General features: G+C 36.0%; 1 protein-coding gene across 6 annotated transcripts in view; it reads right to left on the minus strand.

Moving 5' to 3' along the window:
- ALKBH8 (alkB homolog 8, tRNA methyltransferase) overlaps nt 1–18,987 on the minus strand; it is a 53,074-nt gene that overhangs the window by 15,704 nt on the left and 18,383 nt on the right. For all 6 annotated transcript variants that reach the window (XM_023644739.2, XM_001500933.5, XM_005611548.4 and 3 more), the window contains one exon: nt 5,322–5,428. In XM_023644739.2, the coding sequence (XP_023500507.1) occupies nt 5,322–5,428 (107 nt within the window). The remainder of the gene's footprint in view (nt 1–5,321; nt 5,429–18,987) is intronic.

Raw genomic sequence — 18,987 nt, forward strand, 5'->3', positions numbered from 1 at the left:
ATAAATAAGTCCTAGGGATGTAATGGACAGCATGGTGACTATAGTTAATAATACTGAATTGTATATTTGAAAGTTGCTAAGAGAGTAAACCTTAAAAGTTCTCATCACAAGAAAAAAACATTTGTAACTATGTGTGATGATGGTTGTTAACCAGACTTACTGTGACGATCACTTTGCAAAATAAACATATATAGAATCACTATGTTGTACACCTGAAACTAATATGATATGTCAATTATACTTCAATTAAAAAAAATAAATCCGAATTCCCAGGTTGATAGCTTTTTAAACCACACCATAATTAACTAATTAATTCAGAGTACTGAAAAGAAGTATTTTACAGGTCTTGACGCTATTTTAAAAAGCATTTTATTTCATTTGCCAAAAATTAATTTTTGAATATTGACCTTGTATGCTACAACTTTGCTATATTCAATTATTAGTTCTAGTACTTGTTCATAAATTCCCCAGGATTTTCCATAGCCACAATCATGTAATTTACAAATATTGAGTTTGATTTCTTCTTTTCAAAACTGTGTGATTTTTATTTCTTTTCTTGACTTATTATACTGGCTAAGACATCCAATATAATATTAAATAGAAGAGATGAGAGCAGACACCCCTGCTTTGTTCAACATCTTAGGAAAAAGCATTCAATATTCCACCAGTAAGTAGGATGTTATCTGTGTATTTTTCATAGATGTCCTTTACCAGACTGAAGAAGTTTCCTTCTTGTCCTAGTTTCCCAATTTTTAGTTTTTATCATGAATGGATGCTGAAGTCTGTCAAATACATTTTCTGCATCAAAGATGATTATATATATTTTTTTCTCCTTTATTCTTTTAATGTGGTGAATTACATTCTTTGGTTTCCAAATGTTAAACCATTCTTGCAATCCTGGGATAAACTCCACTCAACCATCACGTATTCTCTTTTTTATATACTGTAGGATTGGATTTTCTAATATTTTCTTAAGGAGTTTTTTTCATCTCTGCGAGATACTGGTCTGTAATTTTCTTTTGTTGTAATGTCCTTGACGTGTTTTGGTGTCAGGGTAATGCCAGTCTCATAAAATAAGTTGCGAGAATGGCTCTTTTCAAAGAGCTTGTGCTAAAGGCAATTAAGCAATCATTGCCTGAATTTATATGATTGTTACTCTGATAGCTGAAAACGATTAAAACTGTGGTGTCGAACAAAGTCAAGATATTTTAGAACAATGAGTCTCTTGAAACTCTTAGTAGCAAACAAATTTCTCTCTTGGGAATAAGCAGTTCTCTATTACGGCTCTTTCAAGGCAGTTACTTCACTTGCCTAGAGTTAAATTTTAGGCACAGGTCAAGCTGTACTTAACTGCTTTTGGCATCAATCTCAGATTTTTAGGAATAGGTAATACATCCGTCAAGAACAATGAATTCCTTAAACATCTCTGAACATCTTTTTTTCCCCCTGCACTCAAATTATAATCTAGTCGGGAAAACATTAAATAAAAAGATAAAAATATTTTTATAGATTTAAATAATAGTTCAACACAATGGAAAAGACATCACAAGATAGCAGGAGACAATACAGTTATTAGGAGTTAAGGGAGAAATTATTTGAGGCTAATGTAGTCAGAAAAATTTATGAATTTATTATAAAGGAAGTAAAAGTTGAGCTGTATCTTAAAAACAAAGCAAATGGAAAGGAAAAGGAAATTTACTGCATTAAGAGTTGCCAAAAGTGTGAAGGCTAGAAGGCACAGTATAAACTCAGAGGAAAGGGAGCAAACAAGTTTAGCTATAACATTACACTTAAGAGCAGAGATCCTGAACCCAGACTGCTGGTTTCTGATCTTGGCTCTGCACTTACTGGTTTTGTGACTTTGAACAAACTATATAACCTCATTATGCTCCAGTTTCCCTTAAAAATGGAGACAAAATGATGGAACAAACTTTCCACTCTGACTGTGTGAGTTACATGACTTAACATATGTAAAGCTTTTAGAACAATGCCTGGCACAAAGGAAATGCTCCAAAAATAATTTAAAAGAAGAATTCACATAAACTCATGAACTAATGCCTCCCAAGGACAGTCAAATAACATAAAGGAGTGAAGCAGGTGGATTTGTTTAGAAACATACTGTTTGCCACTAAACACATGGGAATAATCTTCATTTCAAAAAAAGTGTTCTCTTCCATTTTTCTTAAAACACACATTCTCGCTCATTCTAGCTTTCCATTTCCTACTCTTTTGTGTGTGTGTGTGTGAAGAAGATTGGCCCTGAGCTAACATCTGTGCCAATCTTCCTCTATTTTGTACGTGGGACGCTGCCACGGCACAGCTTGGACAAGTGGTAAGTCCACGCCTGGGATCCAACCCACGAAACCCAAGTCACCGAAGCAAAGCACGCAAACTTACGCACTACACCACCGGGCCAGCCCACCATTTCCTACTTTTAATACAAACATGAGTTGAAGAAATATTAAATGTTCAATTAACTCTGTTATAAGATAAAAACAATAGTGCAAGCACAATGACAAACAACAAATGATACTGAGCCTTAGTTCAGGGGGTCACAGAAAGTGGTAGGAACTGTAGAGAACTTGAAAATGCAGCCTTCGTCTAAGCAAGACTATTGACAGTCTCAGCCACTGCTGCCAAGTGATACCGGGCCCAATGTTGTCAGATCTTCTCAATTTTCAAAAGAAGCCAAAAATTGAGATTTTTATGCGCAAGCTTCTCATTTTTATATGTAGGCAATTAAAAAAGAAAAAATGCTACCACATGGACCACCACTGCCCCAGCCAAACAGCCTGACTGCGGTATTTAACCCATGTGCTGCTAGTTTGCCACCTTTGATTTAGGGCGTGGTGGCTAGAATAGTAAACTTGAACTAGATCAAATTAAAAGTAGCTAGAATTAATATTATAAGGCTGTGTTAATCAACTTTCTTCAATTCATATCCCTTAATGCTTTCTAGTGCTTTTTTAATTTAGCACAGATATCAAAATATTTTTTATCAAGGTTTATTTCCTGTAGTTTATATACATTTTTAAGTGTATTAAACATGCTTTTTCAATCTATTCTCCCTTCCACCCAGAGATCCTGATGAACATCTCAATATTCAGTATACCATTTGTTTGGCCAGTCTGTCTCTGTTCCTCTCTCTGTGTCCCACCCCTCCCCACTATCCTTTTTTCTCTCTCCTAATACACACACAAAATCACATTACAGGCAATGGATATTAATGGAAACCTTTAAAAATAATACTGAGGTTTTCTTCCCTGAAATTTTTGTAAAGAATTTTGATTCTAGAGAAAAATTTAAAAATAAATATTACCTGCCATTCAATCTTCCAGAGACATGACTCTTAACATTTAACAGCACAATATGCTTTAAATAAGAGAATAATGTGATCAAAAATATTTAGGAGAATTAATCTGTACCATTACCCAGAACAGATTAAAATATTTTCATAACATAGGCCTATGAAAAGTAATTTTTTATTTTGTATTTGCTGTAATACCAGTACTCTTAAGTTTAAACGTTACTGATAGTAAAAATGCTTCTAAAAAAAGAAAATGAATATTCTCAAAATTACAGGAATACTTCAAACCATTGGATCACATCATCATTTTCATGTACTGTAAGTGAAATATTTTAAATGGCCATAAAAAAAAAATCAGGCAAATTTAAGCTTCAGTGTACAAAATCTGGCCATCTGTTTTTATGGCTCACATTCAGGACAGGTTACAAATTCATTTACACATTCATTTCCTTGACTTCTTATAAAAATCTGTCAGCTAAAACTTCCAGGCAAGACAGTATTAATTACAGAACTCAGCAATATTTTAAGTGACAACATATGCAAATTTTAGCAGTGTGTGGCTCCCTTCTCAAAAGGCTAAAGATGAATTCCTATAAAAATGCATAATCCATTTCTTTCAGATTAGATTCAATCAAACAAACTCAAATTGAGGGACAGTCTATAAAACAACTGGTCTCCTTAAAAGTGTCAATATCATGAAAGACAGAGAAAAGTTGAGGAATTGATTCACATTTAAGAAGACTAAAGAGAACTGACAATTAAATGTAATGCAGGATCATGGACCAAATTCTAGATCAGAGGGAAAACTTACCACGACATCCTGACAAAGATTCTCTCCTTGACCAAACTTTAGTCAGGCTCCTCCAAGCCCAGCAAGGCCCCATCCTTCAGCATGTCCTCCAAGAACCCAGTTTTAGCAAGAATCCTGCTAAATCAGTTGAGCCAGAAGTCCCACCCTTGATATCTGATCATCCTTGATATCTGACCAAATTCCTCATCCACCACTATCCCCCAGGTGATGTCTGATCACCCTGGTCTGCCTTCAACAAGAATCCTGGAGTCGGTTTAGCCAGATCCCCCACTCACGACTGATGTTTCCTCTTAGTAATTTTCCATCCACCAACACTGCCCCACCCCCAACCCCAGGCTCCTTGGCTATAAATCCCCACTTTTCCTTGTTGTATCTGAAATTGAGCCCAGTTCAATACTGAGGTCTCTTTCCCCTATTGCAACAGTTCCTGAGTAAAATCTGGCTTTGCTGCTTTATACTGTCAGGCTCTGGTTTTTCGTTGACAGTACTATGAAGTTCAACTAGCAAAATCTGTAGTTGGATTGAGTAGGAGTATGATCAGAGTATTTTCTCAATGTTGAATTTCCTGAATTTGAGGATTGTACTGCAGTTTCATAGAACAGGGGTTGGCAAACTTTTTCTGTAACAAGACCAGACAGTAAATATTTTAAGCATAGAGGGCCACATACAGTCTCTGTCACATATTTTTTGTTGTTTTATTTTTATTCTTTACAACCATTTAAAACTGTAAAACCGTTTTTAGCTCAAGAACTGTATAAAAATAGGCTAAGGGCTGAATTTAGCCAGGAGCCACAGTTTGCCAACTCCTTATATGGAGAATGTCCTTGATCTTAGGAAATATGCAATGAAGCAAGTAAGGGGTAAAGAGAGATGGTAGTCTGCAACTTACTCTCAAATGACTCAGCAATAATAATAATGACAGTAACACATGAGAAAGAAATAAGCACAGGCAAAATGCTCACAACTGGTAAATCTAGGTGAAAGGTGAAGGGAGTTCACTGTTCTATGCTTGTAACTTTTCTTCAAATTTAAATTATTTTCAAAATAAAAGGCTAATACTAAAAAAAAAAAAAAAAAAGCCAGAGATGTCCCTGGGAGTTTAATCCCAGAAGCCTCAATGTGCAGGATGGGGCATGGTTCGGGCGGCTCAGGCAGAAAAGAATGAGAACTCTCACCCGTCATCAAGGTCATTTCAATACATACCCATGGGTCCAAAGGTATCTAGATTCTCCAGTCATCACCAGCAAACTCCGACGAGGCAACATAACTGGCACAGTGACACCATCTGGGTGCTTAAAATCCATGACAATCTTGAAATGAAGACAAAAGCATAAAGATCGATCCAAAATGTCATGTAGTCCAAGGAAAAGAACAATTCATTGATTCTGACTATCTTTCTAGGCTGACAGGGATTAAAACGTGATAATGCTTAGAGAACAGCACAGCACAGTGGTTCCCAAACTTTAGTGCCCATAAGAATGGACTGAATGACCAGAAAACATACTTCATGCATAGAGAGTCTCAGCAGGTCTAGGGCGAGGCTCAGGAATCTGCATTTCTAACAATCACCCCAGGAAATTATGATGCAGGTGGTCTGAGGATCATATATACTACACAAAACACTAGGGTTCTGAGCAAATGCAAGGACTTCGGAGCTGAAACATTCATATCCTGGCTCTCCATTTACCAGCCATGTGACCCAGGATAAGCCATTTAACCGCTCTGCGCCTTAGTCTCCTCAACTCTTACAGGATTGTTAGATGAATTAAATATATAACAGATAGAAATTACAGTATCTGGCACATAGTAAATGCAAAAGATAGTAGCTATTATTATTCATAGAACATTAATAATTTATTAATAATCCAAGAAGAAATAACTATTACATACGGATTCTTGTAGAATCCATTTTGCCTTTAAAGTCATGCAACATTTTAGATATTAGGAACTGAGATATAGAGATAATCAGAAAACACAGGAACATTTTCAGCAACTCTTCCTAAGTTGTGCTCAAATATTATTATGAATAGCAACCTATAAAGACACAACACCAAGAAAATATTTTTATCCTCAGGAACCTAAATACCGAAGACTTCAGTCTAAATATAGCAGTAGCTGACAAATGTGAATTTAAGAGACATGTCACAGGGCTGATATTTCTTTAAATGAACAAATCAATCCATTTGAAAAATAAATATGACAACCAATTATCAGTGGGATAAACAGAATTTAGTATAGTACTTCCATTAAAGGTAAACTTAGCACAGCACCTGGCACAAAGCAAGCCTTCAGGAACTGTTAGCTACTATTATTATTAGTAATAATGGATCAAATTAGATAATGCACAGGAAAATTCTTTGTAAACTATAAAGAATTATACAGATCTAAGCTGGGTTTTTTCCCTTTCTCATCTGCCCTTCCAATCTCAGTATGGAAAATAAAGTAAGATGATAGAACTTAATTTTCCAGCAATTAACCATTCCAAATAACCCATATAATTTCAAATAGTCACACTCCAAAAGCATTCTATTTATAAACACTGTAGATGAATTCTGAAGTTTTGGGGGTGAAGTGTACTGATACCTGCAACTTCTCTGAAATGTATAAATAAAAGATGGACAGATAGACAGAGGATGTACAGAAGGACAGATATTTGATAGAACAAACAAAATGTTAAGTACAGAATCTAGGTGGTAGATATACAGCTATTCCCTGAACAATTTTTTCAACTTTTCTGTATGTAACTTTTAATAATAATAAAGTGTTGATGAAAGGGGAGAAAAAATCCACTGTGGCTCATTTTTAAACTAATACAGACAGGTTTCAATTTTCTGACTAGACACTAAGATCCACATATAGGAAAGAATGTGCATATTTATTAATTATCTTATGAGAGACAATCATTTGTGGTTTAAAGGAATAAAAACTACCTGGATGAAAACTACTGATGGGAAAATATTCCAAGAGACTAAACTCTAATTCATTCATCAGACAAATACTAATTAATCATTGCGTGAGGCATCAAAGGTTGCAACGGTGAATGAGACATGTTCTCTGCCCACCTAGAGGTTATAATTTCTGGCTAATTAATATTCAACACGTTTTCAAATACACAACACAGATATATTTGTGAAATTCAAACATTCTCTCCTATCAACAGAGAGTAATGATCTTAAAACAGGGAAATTTCAGTTTAAACAAATGATTAGAACTAACAAAAGAAGTATGAACACGACACTAATTAATTTGGAAACACTCGTTCTAAAATATACAAGCCAAGTTTCAAGGAAAAAAATATACTACTAAATAAGCCAGGGGCGGCTCCATGGCCGAGTGGTTAAGTTCGCGTGCTCCACTGCAGCGGCCCAGGGTTCAGATCCTGGGCGCGGACATGGCACCGCTCGTCAGGTCACGATGAGGCGGCGTCCCACATCCCACAACTAGAAGGACGCGCAACTAGGATATACAACTGTATACAGCGGGGGTTTGGGGAGATAAAGCAGAAAAAAAAAATAAAAAAGATTGGCCACAGTTGTTAGCCCAGGTGCCAATCTTTGGAAGAAAAAAAAAAGGAAGATTGGCAACAGTTGTTAGCCCAGCTGCCAATCTTTAAAAATAAATAAATAGATAAATAAGCCAAATGTTATAGGAATTATGTTAGCAAATGTACGGAATATTAATTGATTATTATTAATGATCACTACTGATTTACTATAGAGGCTCACACAACTCAGGAAAAGTTTTACTTACTGTTTACCAGTTTATTATAAAAGGATACAATAAAGGATACAGATGAACATCCAGATGGAAGATATGCATTAGCGCAAGATATGTGGGAAAGGGCGTGGAGCTTGCATGCCCTCTCTGGGCGTGCCACTCTCCCAGCACCTCAAGTGTTCACCAACCTGAAAGCTCTGCAAACTTCATACTATTGGGATTTTTATGGAGGCTTCACTACGTAGACAAGATCAATTATTAACTCCATTTCCAGCTCCTCTCCTCTCTCTGGAGAATGGGGAGGTGGGACTGAAAATTTGAAGCTTCTAATAATTGCTCGGTCTTTCTAGTGACCAGCCCCCAGCCAGGAGCCCACCAAGAGTCATCTTATTAGAACAAAAGACACTGCTATCACCCAGGAAATTCTAAGGGATTTAGGAACTGTGTGTCAGGAACCAGGGTGAAAGACCAAATATTAGAACAAAAGATGCTCTTATCACTTAGGAAATTACCAGGGTTTTAGGAGCTCTTTGCCAGGAACCAGGGGCAAAGACCAGTATATATATTTTCTATTATCTCACAGGCATATAATGTGAGAGTACAGTTTTTTTCTATTTGAGGAAATAAATTTTATTTATAAAATTAAATGAACACTTTCTATGAAAATATAACTTTTCTTGAAACATTCCATCATAAAGTATCATCAATATCATTTTATTTAAAGTATCTGTATCTTAACTAAACAACGCTTGTGAAAAGACGAAAAAAAGATTTTTAAAACAATTCACTAAGGACTCATAACCAATAATGCTCCCCTAAAACTGCTGAATCATTCTGCCAAGTGACAGCTTTGCTCCACAGGAGCTTTTTCCGATTATTGTTTTTGGTTCTACCTATTTTCTTTATTTTCTGAGATGGGAGAGTCAATAAAGATCAAGCTCCCAGCAAGCTCATGGGGCACGACTGAGGATAATGTTCAGTTCAAAGCAAGCAAACAAAAAACCCTAGACATTCTGATCTTATAAAAACCTTTACACAGTCAAAATACAATAGAATGAAAACCCCAGATACAGCTATCACTCTATGATTCAAGTAAAGATAAGATTCGTGACAGACAGTACATGAAGAAATAAACACATCTCCATGTTGGCTAAACGAGAAAATGAAGAGTATCCTGTCATTGGGAACACTTCTGAGAAAAAAGACAAACTTGATCCTGATCCTTATTGGTTAGAAATAGGCTGAGATCATTAACCTTTTGAAACCCTGAAGAGTATACAGATAAGAGAAAATCTGATGTGAAGAATGATGTGTGATTCACAGAGAATGATGAAAGCTTAGAGGATAGATTTTACTACATTGAACTCGAGAAAATATTCCATAGCTGAGAATTTAGCAGAATACAGAGAAATCCACCTGTTTCCCATAGCCTGCCCAATATGAATCTTCTGTAGTTGCACTAACGTTTTCACTGACCTAAATGATTTAAGAGTTTGCTGTTTATTTTAAATAGCAAACAAGTGATTCTACATACCTCATCATGGCCATGACTACCATTTTCGGACAAGTGGAAAAGGAGAGAAGGGAAAAGGGAGACAGACACAATTGCAAAGAACAAGAATGAAGCTACAAACTATTTACAAAGAAATACAATTATGTCAAAAATGTACGTTTACATACTTTCCTCGGATTTACAAATATGGAATCCCACCACATTGTGAGAGAATTAGTCTATTGTGGAGGAGAAGAGGAACTCTGAACTTTTTTAATAAAACAGAGTTTTCTGTCTCTCTACAAAAGATGATACATCCAGAAGTACCCTGAGGCCCTGGATTGCACTACATAAGGAAAAACTCATTTACTATTGTACCTACTACAGGCCTAGTATAGAACAGGTAGTTGCTACGTGATGATATCTCATTGTGATGATTCTGACACCTCTTAGAATCATTATCATCAAAAAGACAAGAAATAACAAGTCTTGGCAAGGATGTGGAGAAAAGGGATCCCTTGTGCACTGTTGGTGGTGTAAATTGGTGCAGCCACTATGGAAAACAGTATGGAGGTTCCTCAAAAACTTAAAAACAGAATTACTATATGATCCAGCAATTCCCCTTCTGGATATTTATATGAAGGAAATGAAAAGAGTAACTTGAAAAGATATCTGCACCCCCATGTTCATAACAGCATTATTTATAATAGCCAAGATATGGAAGCAACCTAAGTGTCAATCGATGGATGAAAGGATAAAGAAAATGTGATAGATAGATAGATAGATAGATATACACACAAACACACAGTGGAATATTATTCAGCTATAAAAAGAAGGACATCCTGGGGCCAGCCCCCTGGCCTAGTGGTTGAATTCAGCATGCTCTGCTTCAGCAGCACAGGTTCGTGGGTTCAGATTCCAGGTGTGGACCTACACCACTCATCAGCTATGCTGTGGCAGTGATCCGTATACAAAATAGAGGAAGACTGCCACAGATATTAGCTTAGGGCTAATCTTCCTCAAGCAAAAAAAGAGGAAGATTGGCAACAGTTATTAGCTTAGGGCAAATCTTCCTCAGGGGGAAAAAAAAGGACATTCTGCCATTTGTGACAACGTGGATGGACCTTGAGGGCATTAGCTAAATAAAATAAGTTAGACAGAAAAAGACAAACGCAATATGATCTGACTTATATGTGAAATCTAAAAAAAAAACTGAACTCATAAATACAGAAAAGAGACTGGCAGTTGCCAAAGGTGCCAGGTGGAGGGCGGGCAAAACGGGTGAAAGTAGCCAATAGATACAAACTTCCAGTTATAAAACAAGATGGTCCTGGTGATGTAACAAAGAGCATGGTAAGCATAGTTAATAATACTGTATTGAATATATGAAATACACTAAGAGAGATCCTAAAATCTCTTATCACAAGGGAAAAAAGAAATTTGTAACAATGTGTGGAGATAGATGTTAACTAGACTTATTGTGATGATCATTTCATAATATATACATATATGAAATCATTATCTTGTATACTCGAAACTAATATAATGTTATATGTCAATTATGTCTCAAAAAATTTTTTTTAAAAAACAACTACAAGACATACACCAAAAAGAAGAATAGGTGGCTCCTGGTGGTGATGATCATGGTCATGGTAGTGTTGGTGATAAGAGTGAAAGCAACAGTAGCTGCTATTATTATTTTTAAATGCTTATCAACTCCCTAGGACAATTAAAATTCAAGAATTATATGCCAACTTCAATTTATGACAGACAGCCCAGAAATGAACTGATTTCTCCATGGTCCATTAAAAGTTACAAATAGGAATAATCTGGAACCCAAGTCTCCTGACTTGTCCAGTGCTGAATCCAGTCTCAGGGTAAACACGTAAGGATCTGGAAGCAATACACACAGGCTTTACCTTTTTCAGGTTCTATCACTGAATTGGATTATTTAATTAACTGATGATTAGAGCTGTCATTGAGGCCTATATTACTTCATTTCTATTTATTCTTTGTCTGAAAGATTAATCTGAAATCTTGCTGCCTTTGGAGTTGATACTATATCGATATAGCATTTCAGTATTTTGTAACTCAATGGTTCAAAATCCTAACTAAATATCATAACTGCCTGTAAGCTTTCTATAAATACAGAAAACTAGCCTTCATTCCAGAATTCTGAATCAGAATAAATCACAGTATCTGCTCTGGAAGAAGAGAATCTACCAGGGATAACAGAAACGAACCACAAGAACCTCAGATATTCAAATATCAGATACAGGCAACAAAACAAACATGCTTACCATGTTCAAAGATATAAATGCTAAGCTTGAAATGGAAATAATAATAATAATAATAATAAAAAAGGACATTGTAAATTTGAATAAAAACCAGATATTCTAAAATAGAAAAACACCATGACAGAAATTAGGCCATCGATGAATGAGTTTAATAAATCAGACATGGTTGAAGAAAGATGTAGTGACAGAAGAAACTAGAGTAAAGCACGAGAGACAAAAGACAGAAAATCAGAAGACAGGCTAAGTGAAATAAAGGTCATAGAGAAAAGGTAGCTAAAGAGACGGAATGGAACAGAGGCCAAAATCTAGAGATAATAGCTGAGAGTTTTCCAAAATTGATGGAAAAAACCAATCCATAGATTCAAGAAACCCAATGAATCTCAAGCAGAATAAACAAACCTACCAAAATAGACAGAATAATCAGGCACATCAAAATAAAACTACATAAAATGAAAGATAAAGAAAAAAAACTTGGGGCCAGCCCAGTGGCATAGTAGTTAACTTCACGTGCTCCACTTTGGCAAACCGGGGTTCACTGGTTCGGACACTGGGCACAGACCTATACACTGCTCATCAAGCCATGCTGAGGCAGCATCCCACATAGAAGAACTAGAAGGACCTGCAACTAGGATATACAACTATGTACTGGGGCTTCAGGGAGAAAACAAAAATCAAAAAAGAGGAAGATTGGCAAGAGGTGTTAGCACAGGGCCAATCTCCCTCACCAAAAAAAAAAAAAAAGAAAGAAAGATTAAAAAAAAAATCTTAAAAGAAGCCAGAGAAATAAACAAAGGTCACCTTCAAAGGTAACAAAGGCAATAATGTAAGCCAGAAGAGGGTAAAAGAAATCTTTAGTATGCTGAAAGAAAATAACTGCCAATCTTGAATTCTATACCTAGTGAAAACATCCTTGAAGGATGAAGGTGAAATAAAGACACTTGCTGACCAAAAATAAAACAGAGTTGGCCAACAGCAGAGCTGGACTAAAGGAAATTTAAAGGTTATACATTATACAAAAGAAAAATGATCCTAGATGGAATGCGTAAGATACAAGAAAGAAGAGCAAAGAAAATGGTTAAATATGTCTAAATGAACACTGACTGTATAAATCAAAGAACTATCTAAAAAACTGAAGAAAATTAAAATACACAATAATAACAGCACATAAATTAGAAGGGTGTAATGGAGTTAAAGTGTTCTAAAGTTCTTCTCTTGTCCAGCAAGAAAGTAAAGATACCAATTAAGCTAGACTTGGAATGAATCTCAAATAATTATGTTGAGTAAAAGAAGCCACACAGCAAATATATTGTATGATTCCTGTATAAAAAACTCTAGAAAATACTAAGTAATCTAAGGTGTTGAGAAACAGCGGAGACGAGGAAACTTTTGGGGATGAGGGATATGTTCATTATCTTGAGTGTGGCAAAGTTTTCATGAGTGTCTATTTAAATATGTGGTAAAAGATTTACTCTATGACAATTACACCTCTATAAAGCTGTTTTTTAAAAAACACTATGGGATGCAGTTAGTACTGCTTAGTACTGGAGGGCAAAATTCATAATCTTAAAAATACATGTCAAGAATATTTCCCAGGTTCTAAATTGATCAATTAGTGGACAATTAACCACAACAGGAAACCCAGGAAGAGCAAGTTTGTTTTGTTTTGTTTTGTTTTGTTTTGTTTTGTATGCAAGAATAGCAGTGGGTGGTAAATGGCTGAAGAAAAAGATAACGAATTTTGATTTAGAAAAGAGGAAATGTTTTTTACAGAATTGAATATTTAGGTTGAAAATCTGAGGGGGGACAAAATTAAGCCTGAAAATATTTTTGTATCTCCCACATTGCCTGAGACAATGTTGGTCACACAAATAAAAGCTCTTTTAACAGACATCCGTTTCACCACCCAATGTGCCTGATTTCTTCTGTAAAGCACACTCACGCCCTGCGTGTCTGTTGATCACAGGCAGCTAACATGTTCGTGCACTTCTGTTCTCAGCAGTTCAGCTATATGCTCAACAAGTCAGCTGTGCGTTCCCAAACCTCTTTGTGCCAGCTACATTTGTTCCAGCGATTATTTAATTTAATTAAATATTACATAAACCAGTGAAAATAGAATAAGAAAAGACAGGCTTTTCTCTATATAAACGAAGTTCAATGTTATTAAAAAACTCAATGAAAGTGAACAAAATTAGAATTGTTGTAACAGATGTGATAAGTCAATAATAAAATCTTGGGGGGAAAAACATTAAAACATAAAACTCTATACTCAGATGGTTTCATTAGACGCCTTTAAGCTTTTGCTTCATTTTAAAGAAATGAAAACTGGAAGACAAGGCAGATTGTGGACTCTCAAAGAAAGAAAGGCCCTACATCAAAATATTGGTGAGTGAATTTTATATGTAAGTTAAAATAAAATGTTTGCAATATATATGTATCTTTTATTATTATTATTCCCCAACTTAAGTGATTTTTCAATTAATAGCCAACTACTGGTGCCAACTACAGCTCCTGAACGGGCTTCTACTGTAGTTTTCTGCACTTAGTTGACAAATTTTATTCTAGTTACAATATACCTGGAGTGATACAAAGCTGGTGTCTTGCTGCAAAGTAAATGCACAAATTCTCATTGCAAAGATAGAAGAATCAGTACCCTGAAGGCTCCAAATATAGCAAAATGTTCTATTTTATGATGTCACACTGTGCAACAGATTCTATTAGCAGATTGCTGGCTGAAATAGGCATATCTCTCTGCCATTATCCTTATTGTAGGGGCAGCAATAAAGGAGACCTTCCTCCATTTAAAGGAGATAAAGAGTTCGCTTAAAGAACTGTCAGGAGAATCTCATTTGCCCAATTTACACAAAAGAGAATTTTGGCTTCCAACAGATCTTGAAAGATAAGAAAATTATGCAGAAATAGGAGAGCTTCAGAACAGAAGTTGGTAGAGAAAATGCTTAAAAGTGAAAATAGACTTCAATGTACAAAAACGAACTTGATCAAATAAGATATAGCATTTATTTCCAGCCCACAAACCAGCAGATCTACTTGTCCACAGAAGTTGTGAATGTTAGAGACAGGTTGGATTAAAAGAAAAATGAAGATTTGGCCTAATGCCATGTTAGTTGTACTATGATGCAACTAAATATCCCATGTGAGAGTTATGCTCTTTCCACATCTACATCAACATACACAGCCAGACAGAAGTACCATGGCTACGAATACAAAGCACACACATACAAACACACAAACACAAACACACACACATACACACACGCAAATGCAGAAATATACACCCACTAGGATGGCCTATTACTATCCTTTTAATGCTGAGGGCACTACTGAGATGATGGAAAATATCATAAATGCGCTATAAAGGATGAGAGAAGGGAGAAAGGAAATACACAGTACAAACAATCCATTTGACAGAACTTCAAAAATGTAAATATTCCAAGAACTCTTAGATAAGAACAAAGTCTTGGGCCTTGAATCAAGATTAAAATGGGAAGAAGAAACTGTTTGGCTTCTGAGGCTGTAAATATTGCTTATATATGTAAATTTAAGGACTGAATTTGAGGTTGGAGAGGATGTCAATATACCCAGAGTCCAGAACGTTGTTTTAAGCTCCGTAAAGAAAATATCTTTGGTATTTTTTCCCCAGTTTGTTTGAAGATCAGAAACTGATGAAACATTTGTCCGTTAAAGCAATAAACTCCTAAGAGAAGTACCCCGGTGGGTCATTCCTGACAAATGAGAACTGAACATCTCTGGGGCAAACTACACAGATACCAGGCAAAACACCCAAGGGGGCTACAAAACCATTCAGCTGGCAATAGAACAAGTGGACAGCTCAAGACATTTCACAAAACATTTTTATTCAATACTCTATTTCAGGATATCAAGCTGGACTCAATAACTATTTGCTGAAAGCATGAGCCTGGAGAGAGAACAGGTAATATCACGGAAGATATAGCCCTCTAGCAGACATTCAACAGATGCCTGCTGAATGTCAATGTTCACTTCATGAACCAAATGCCCAGTTACCCAGGTCACTCAGTTGCAGAAGTCATCATAATAAGAAATATTTACTGATGAACCAAATTCTTATAAAATTAGGATTTGCCCCAATATTTCTCTGTTCAATACCAGCAGCTATCTCTGCCCACTGAAGTAACCCCTTGTCAGGCTTTCAGTGAATCTTGATCCTATAAATATTATCCAATGCAATGCAAATACAAAACAACTGAAACCACAATTCTTGCAAAAGACAGACTTCCCGAAGTTGATGAAAGAAATGCCGCAGAGCCACTTAAAACACATGCAAAGCCACCTAACGTTTGAAGCTCCGGCAGAGTCAGGAATGTCACAACTGAAGAAGAGAAAAGAAAACAACAATGATACACAATAGGTACCTCAAAATGAAATAATTTGGATATCAAAGGAGTAAGAGAGGTTCTTGGAAAAACTGATAAGACTTCAATAATTTTTTTGGAAAAAAAAAGGCTCTTTATATTCAAACTATAAAAGTTAACCAGAGGAATTTTTATCATACTATCACATTTTTATCAGAAAAATAATACCAAAACAAAGCTCATATGACTCATTCTTTGTTCTAAAAGTTAGTGCAGGGGCCAGCCTGGTAGCATAGCAGTTAAGTTCACGTGCTCTGCTTCGGCGGCCTGGGGTTCACCGGTTTGGATCCCGGGCACGGATTTAGCACCACTTATCAAGCCATGCTGTGGTGGCATCCCACATATAAAGTAGAGGAAGACAAGCACAGATGTTAGCTCAGGGCCAATCTTCCTCAGCAAAAAGAGGAGGATTGGCAGCAGATGTTACCTCAGGGCTAATCTTCCTCAAAAAAGATAATAATAAAAAATAAATAAATAAAAGGTAGTACATAGTTGAAATATAATCTAAAGGTGCTAAATAAAAAAATTTTTTTAACTATCTTCATAATTTTTAGTTTCATTTTTCCAAGTAAACCTTAATCAAAAAAATTGTTTATTTTATTTACAATAAAAGTTTAGTTCTGGCTTTAAGTAGATGCACATTAAATGGTCATTTTCACCCTTAACTGACCAAGTCTTTGGTACTGCTGAACTGATTACTTGCCTAACAACATTACTAGTTCATTATCACAAGGAGGTTTATGTCAAGGATATATCTCAAAACATGCATGGCCAACCAAAGCCACATATTTTACAGCAGGACAAACCTATCAAAGAAGGAGTAACTTAAAAGCAAAAGCCTACTTTACTTCAGAGGGTGTATATTATTCTCACATGTCCTGATGCATCCGACCCCTTGTTGGCTATTTCCCTAAGCCAGTCCTCAGGTAAGGGAGCAGTGAGCATTTGGGATGGAAAAATCTTGGCTCCTTGGTGAAATCACTGAGCTAAGCCAACAAATTAAAACTTTTGGAACCAGCCTTCCTTAAAACATCTTGCTATATGAGGTATTAACTTGTTTTTGTGGCATAATCATTTTTAATTGGGTTTTCTGCTGTTGTTTGCAGCTAAAAGCATCCTAACAGACACATATCATATAACCTATGTATGGGTATCTGTAGTACTTTTGGAGGCATACAACCATAGAAGATTTACAATCTAGTTGTAGAGGCAAAACTAATACATGTGAAAAAATAAAGACAATTTTCGTTCACTATGAAATTTACAATATTTTTTAGAAGAACCATAAGAGTTTTAAGAAGAATACGATCAGGTAGTCATAAAGATAGAGCATTGAAGTAAGATTTATGTAACAGTTAAGAATACCTCATGGGAACACTTTGTGTCAGAGCATTTAAGAGTTAAGAGATCTCAGAAATTTTCTGGGAAAGAGATGAAAGTAAAAAGTTAAAGTATAACCTTGAGGATTTTAGCCAAGGAGAGAGAAACAAACAAAACACACGCTAAAAAAAAAAAAAAAAAAAATGGTGCCACTAACAAATTATTACAATGAAATGGAAGCTGGAGTCGAAACTACAGTAAATTTCTTAAAACAATGAAAGATGTCAAGGATGAGAAAATAAAGAGAGACAAAACTACGCCCCCCAGATTCTAGGTCTAGGAGAGAATTTAAGTGATTACACAGCATCAAAAACAAAACAGAACAGCACAGGGTGCAACGGTGGGTAACGCAAAAAGAAAAGAAGAAAGCCATCTTTCTAGCTACCACTTGAAATCCTATTTCAAGGCCAGGGGAACATGTCCCTTTGGTACAGAAGTGAGGCCTTCAAGTAAGGAGCCCAAGAAGCAGCATACTTTAACAAGCCTTTACATGTGTGGATTGCTCTGAGTTTGAAAAACATTTTCACATTCATTAACTCATTTTATTCCCATCCCAATCCTTCAGCCAGGCAGGAGGTATTATTAATCCCATTTTACAGATGAAATAAAAGGCCCCAAATATAGCAGACTGTTTTAAATAGCGTGATAAACTTAAATGTTTAGTAGACCTTTTTTTTTTTAAATTACAAAGATTCACTTCCCCTTATAAGCTATCTTTTATAAGAAAATCTACTGGTCTTGTCATAACTTATGCATGCTTGCCCGCTATTACAAAGACGGCTTTAACCACAAACTCCATCACTCAAATTAGCAGCTAAAAATTACATGCCTCCAGAGACGCCAAATGGAGATAATGGCTACAGCAGATTTTCAGTGCAACTAAAGGGCAAGTTTTCCCTTCCTTACAACTTTTAATTAAAAACTCCATGATGACCTTGTGGGATGTTGGAGGAACACTGAGTCCCCATTCCTCATATTTCCCTAGGAGGGGAGGGAATTTCCAAGGCACTAACAGTGTAAGAACAACACATCTCCACTCCTTCACTGCTAACTCCCCAGGAAAGAACGCAGGGCTGAGTCTCTTTTCAGATCCAGCTGGTTTGCAGAATCTCGTATATGCTTCTTCATGCCCTATGGAGGAGGTCTCCAGTTGTCTGTCTGTGCCAGTAAAAAGGACAATATGCCCTCTAATTCAGAGGTGAAATCCACGTGGCTACAGATCTAGAGCCACATGCTTCCATGTTTTCTCAGTAGTTAAGTTGACACTCTGATTTCTATTTGACCTTTTGTCTCATTTCTCAATTGGTTTCACAATTGAGAGGAAAAGACAAGGATGCTTTTTACTGGTCCCCTAAAGCTACAAGCCAGGATAAGAGGTAAAATGAAAACAGACTAGACAGAGAAGAGCTCTTTTTTTTTCCTTCCCATCCTCATTATTTTTCAAAGCACGTAACAGGAACCCACATAGGCAGCTGATAAGATGGTTTTGTCTTATCAAACAAACAGCACTAAATCTCTAGTCACGGCATCAACATGATCACACAAGCCCAGTAAAGGTAAAAAAGCCAAAGCTT

Source organism: Equus caballus, chromosome 7 (assembly GCF_041296265.1).
Source record: "Equus caballus isolate H_3958 breed thoroughbred chromosome 7, TB-T2T, whole genome shotgun sequence".
Taxonomy (NCBI): domain Eukaryota; kingdom Metazoa; phylum Chordata; class Mammalia; order Perissodactyla; family Equidae; genus Equus; species Equus caballus.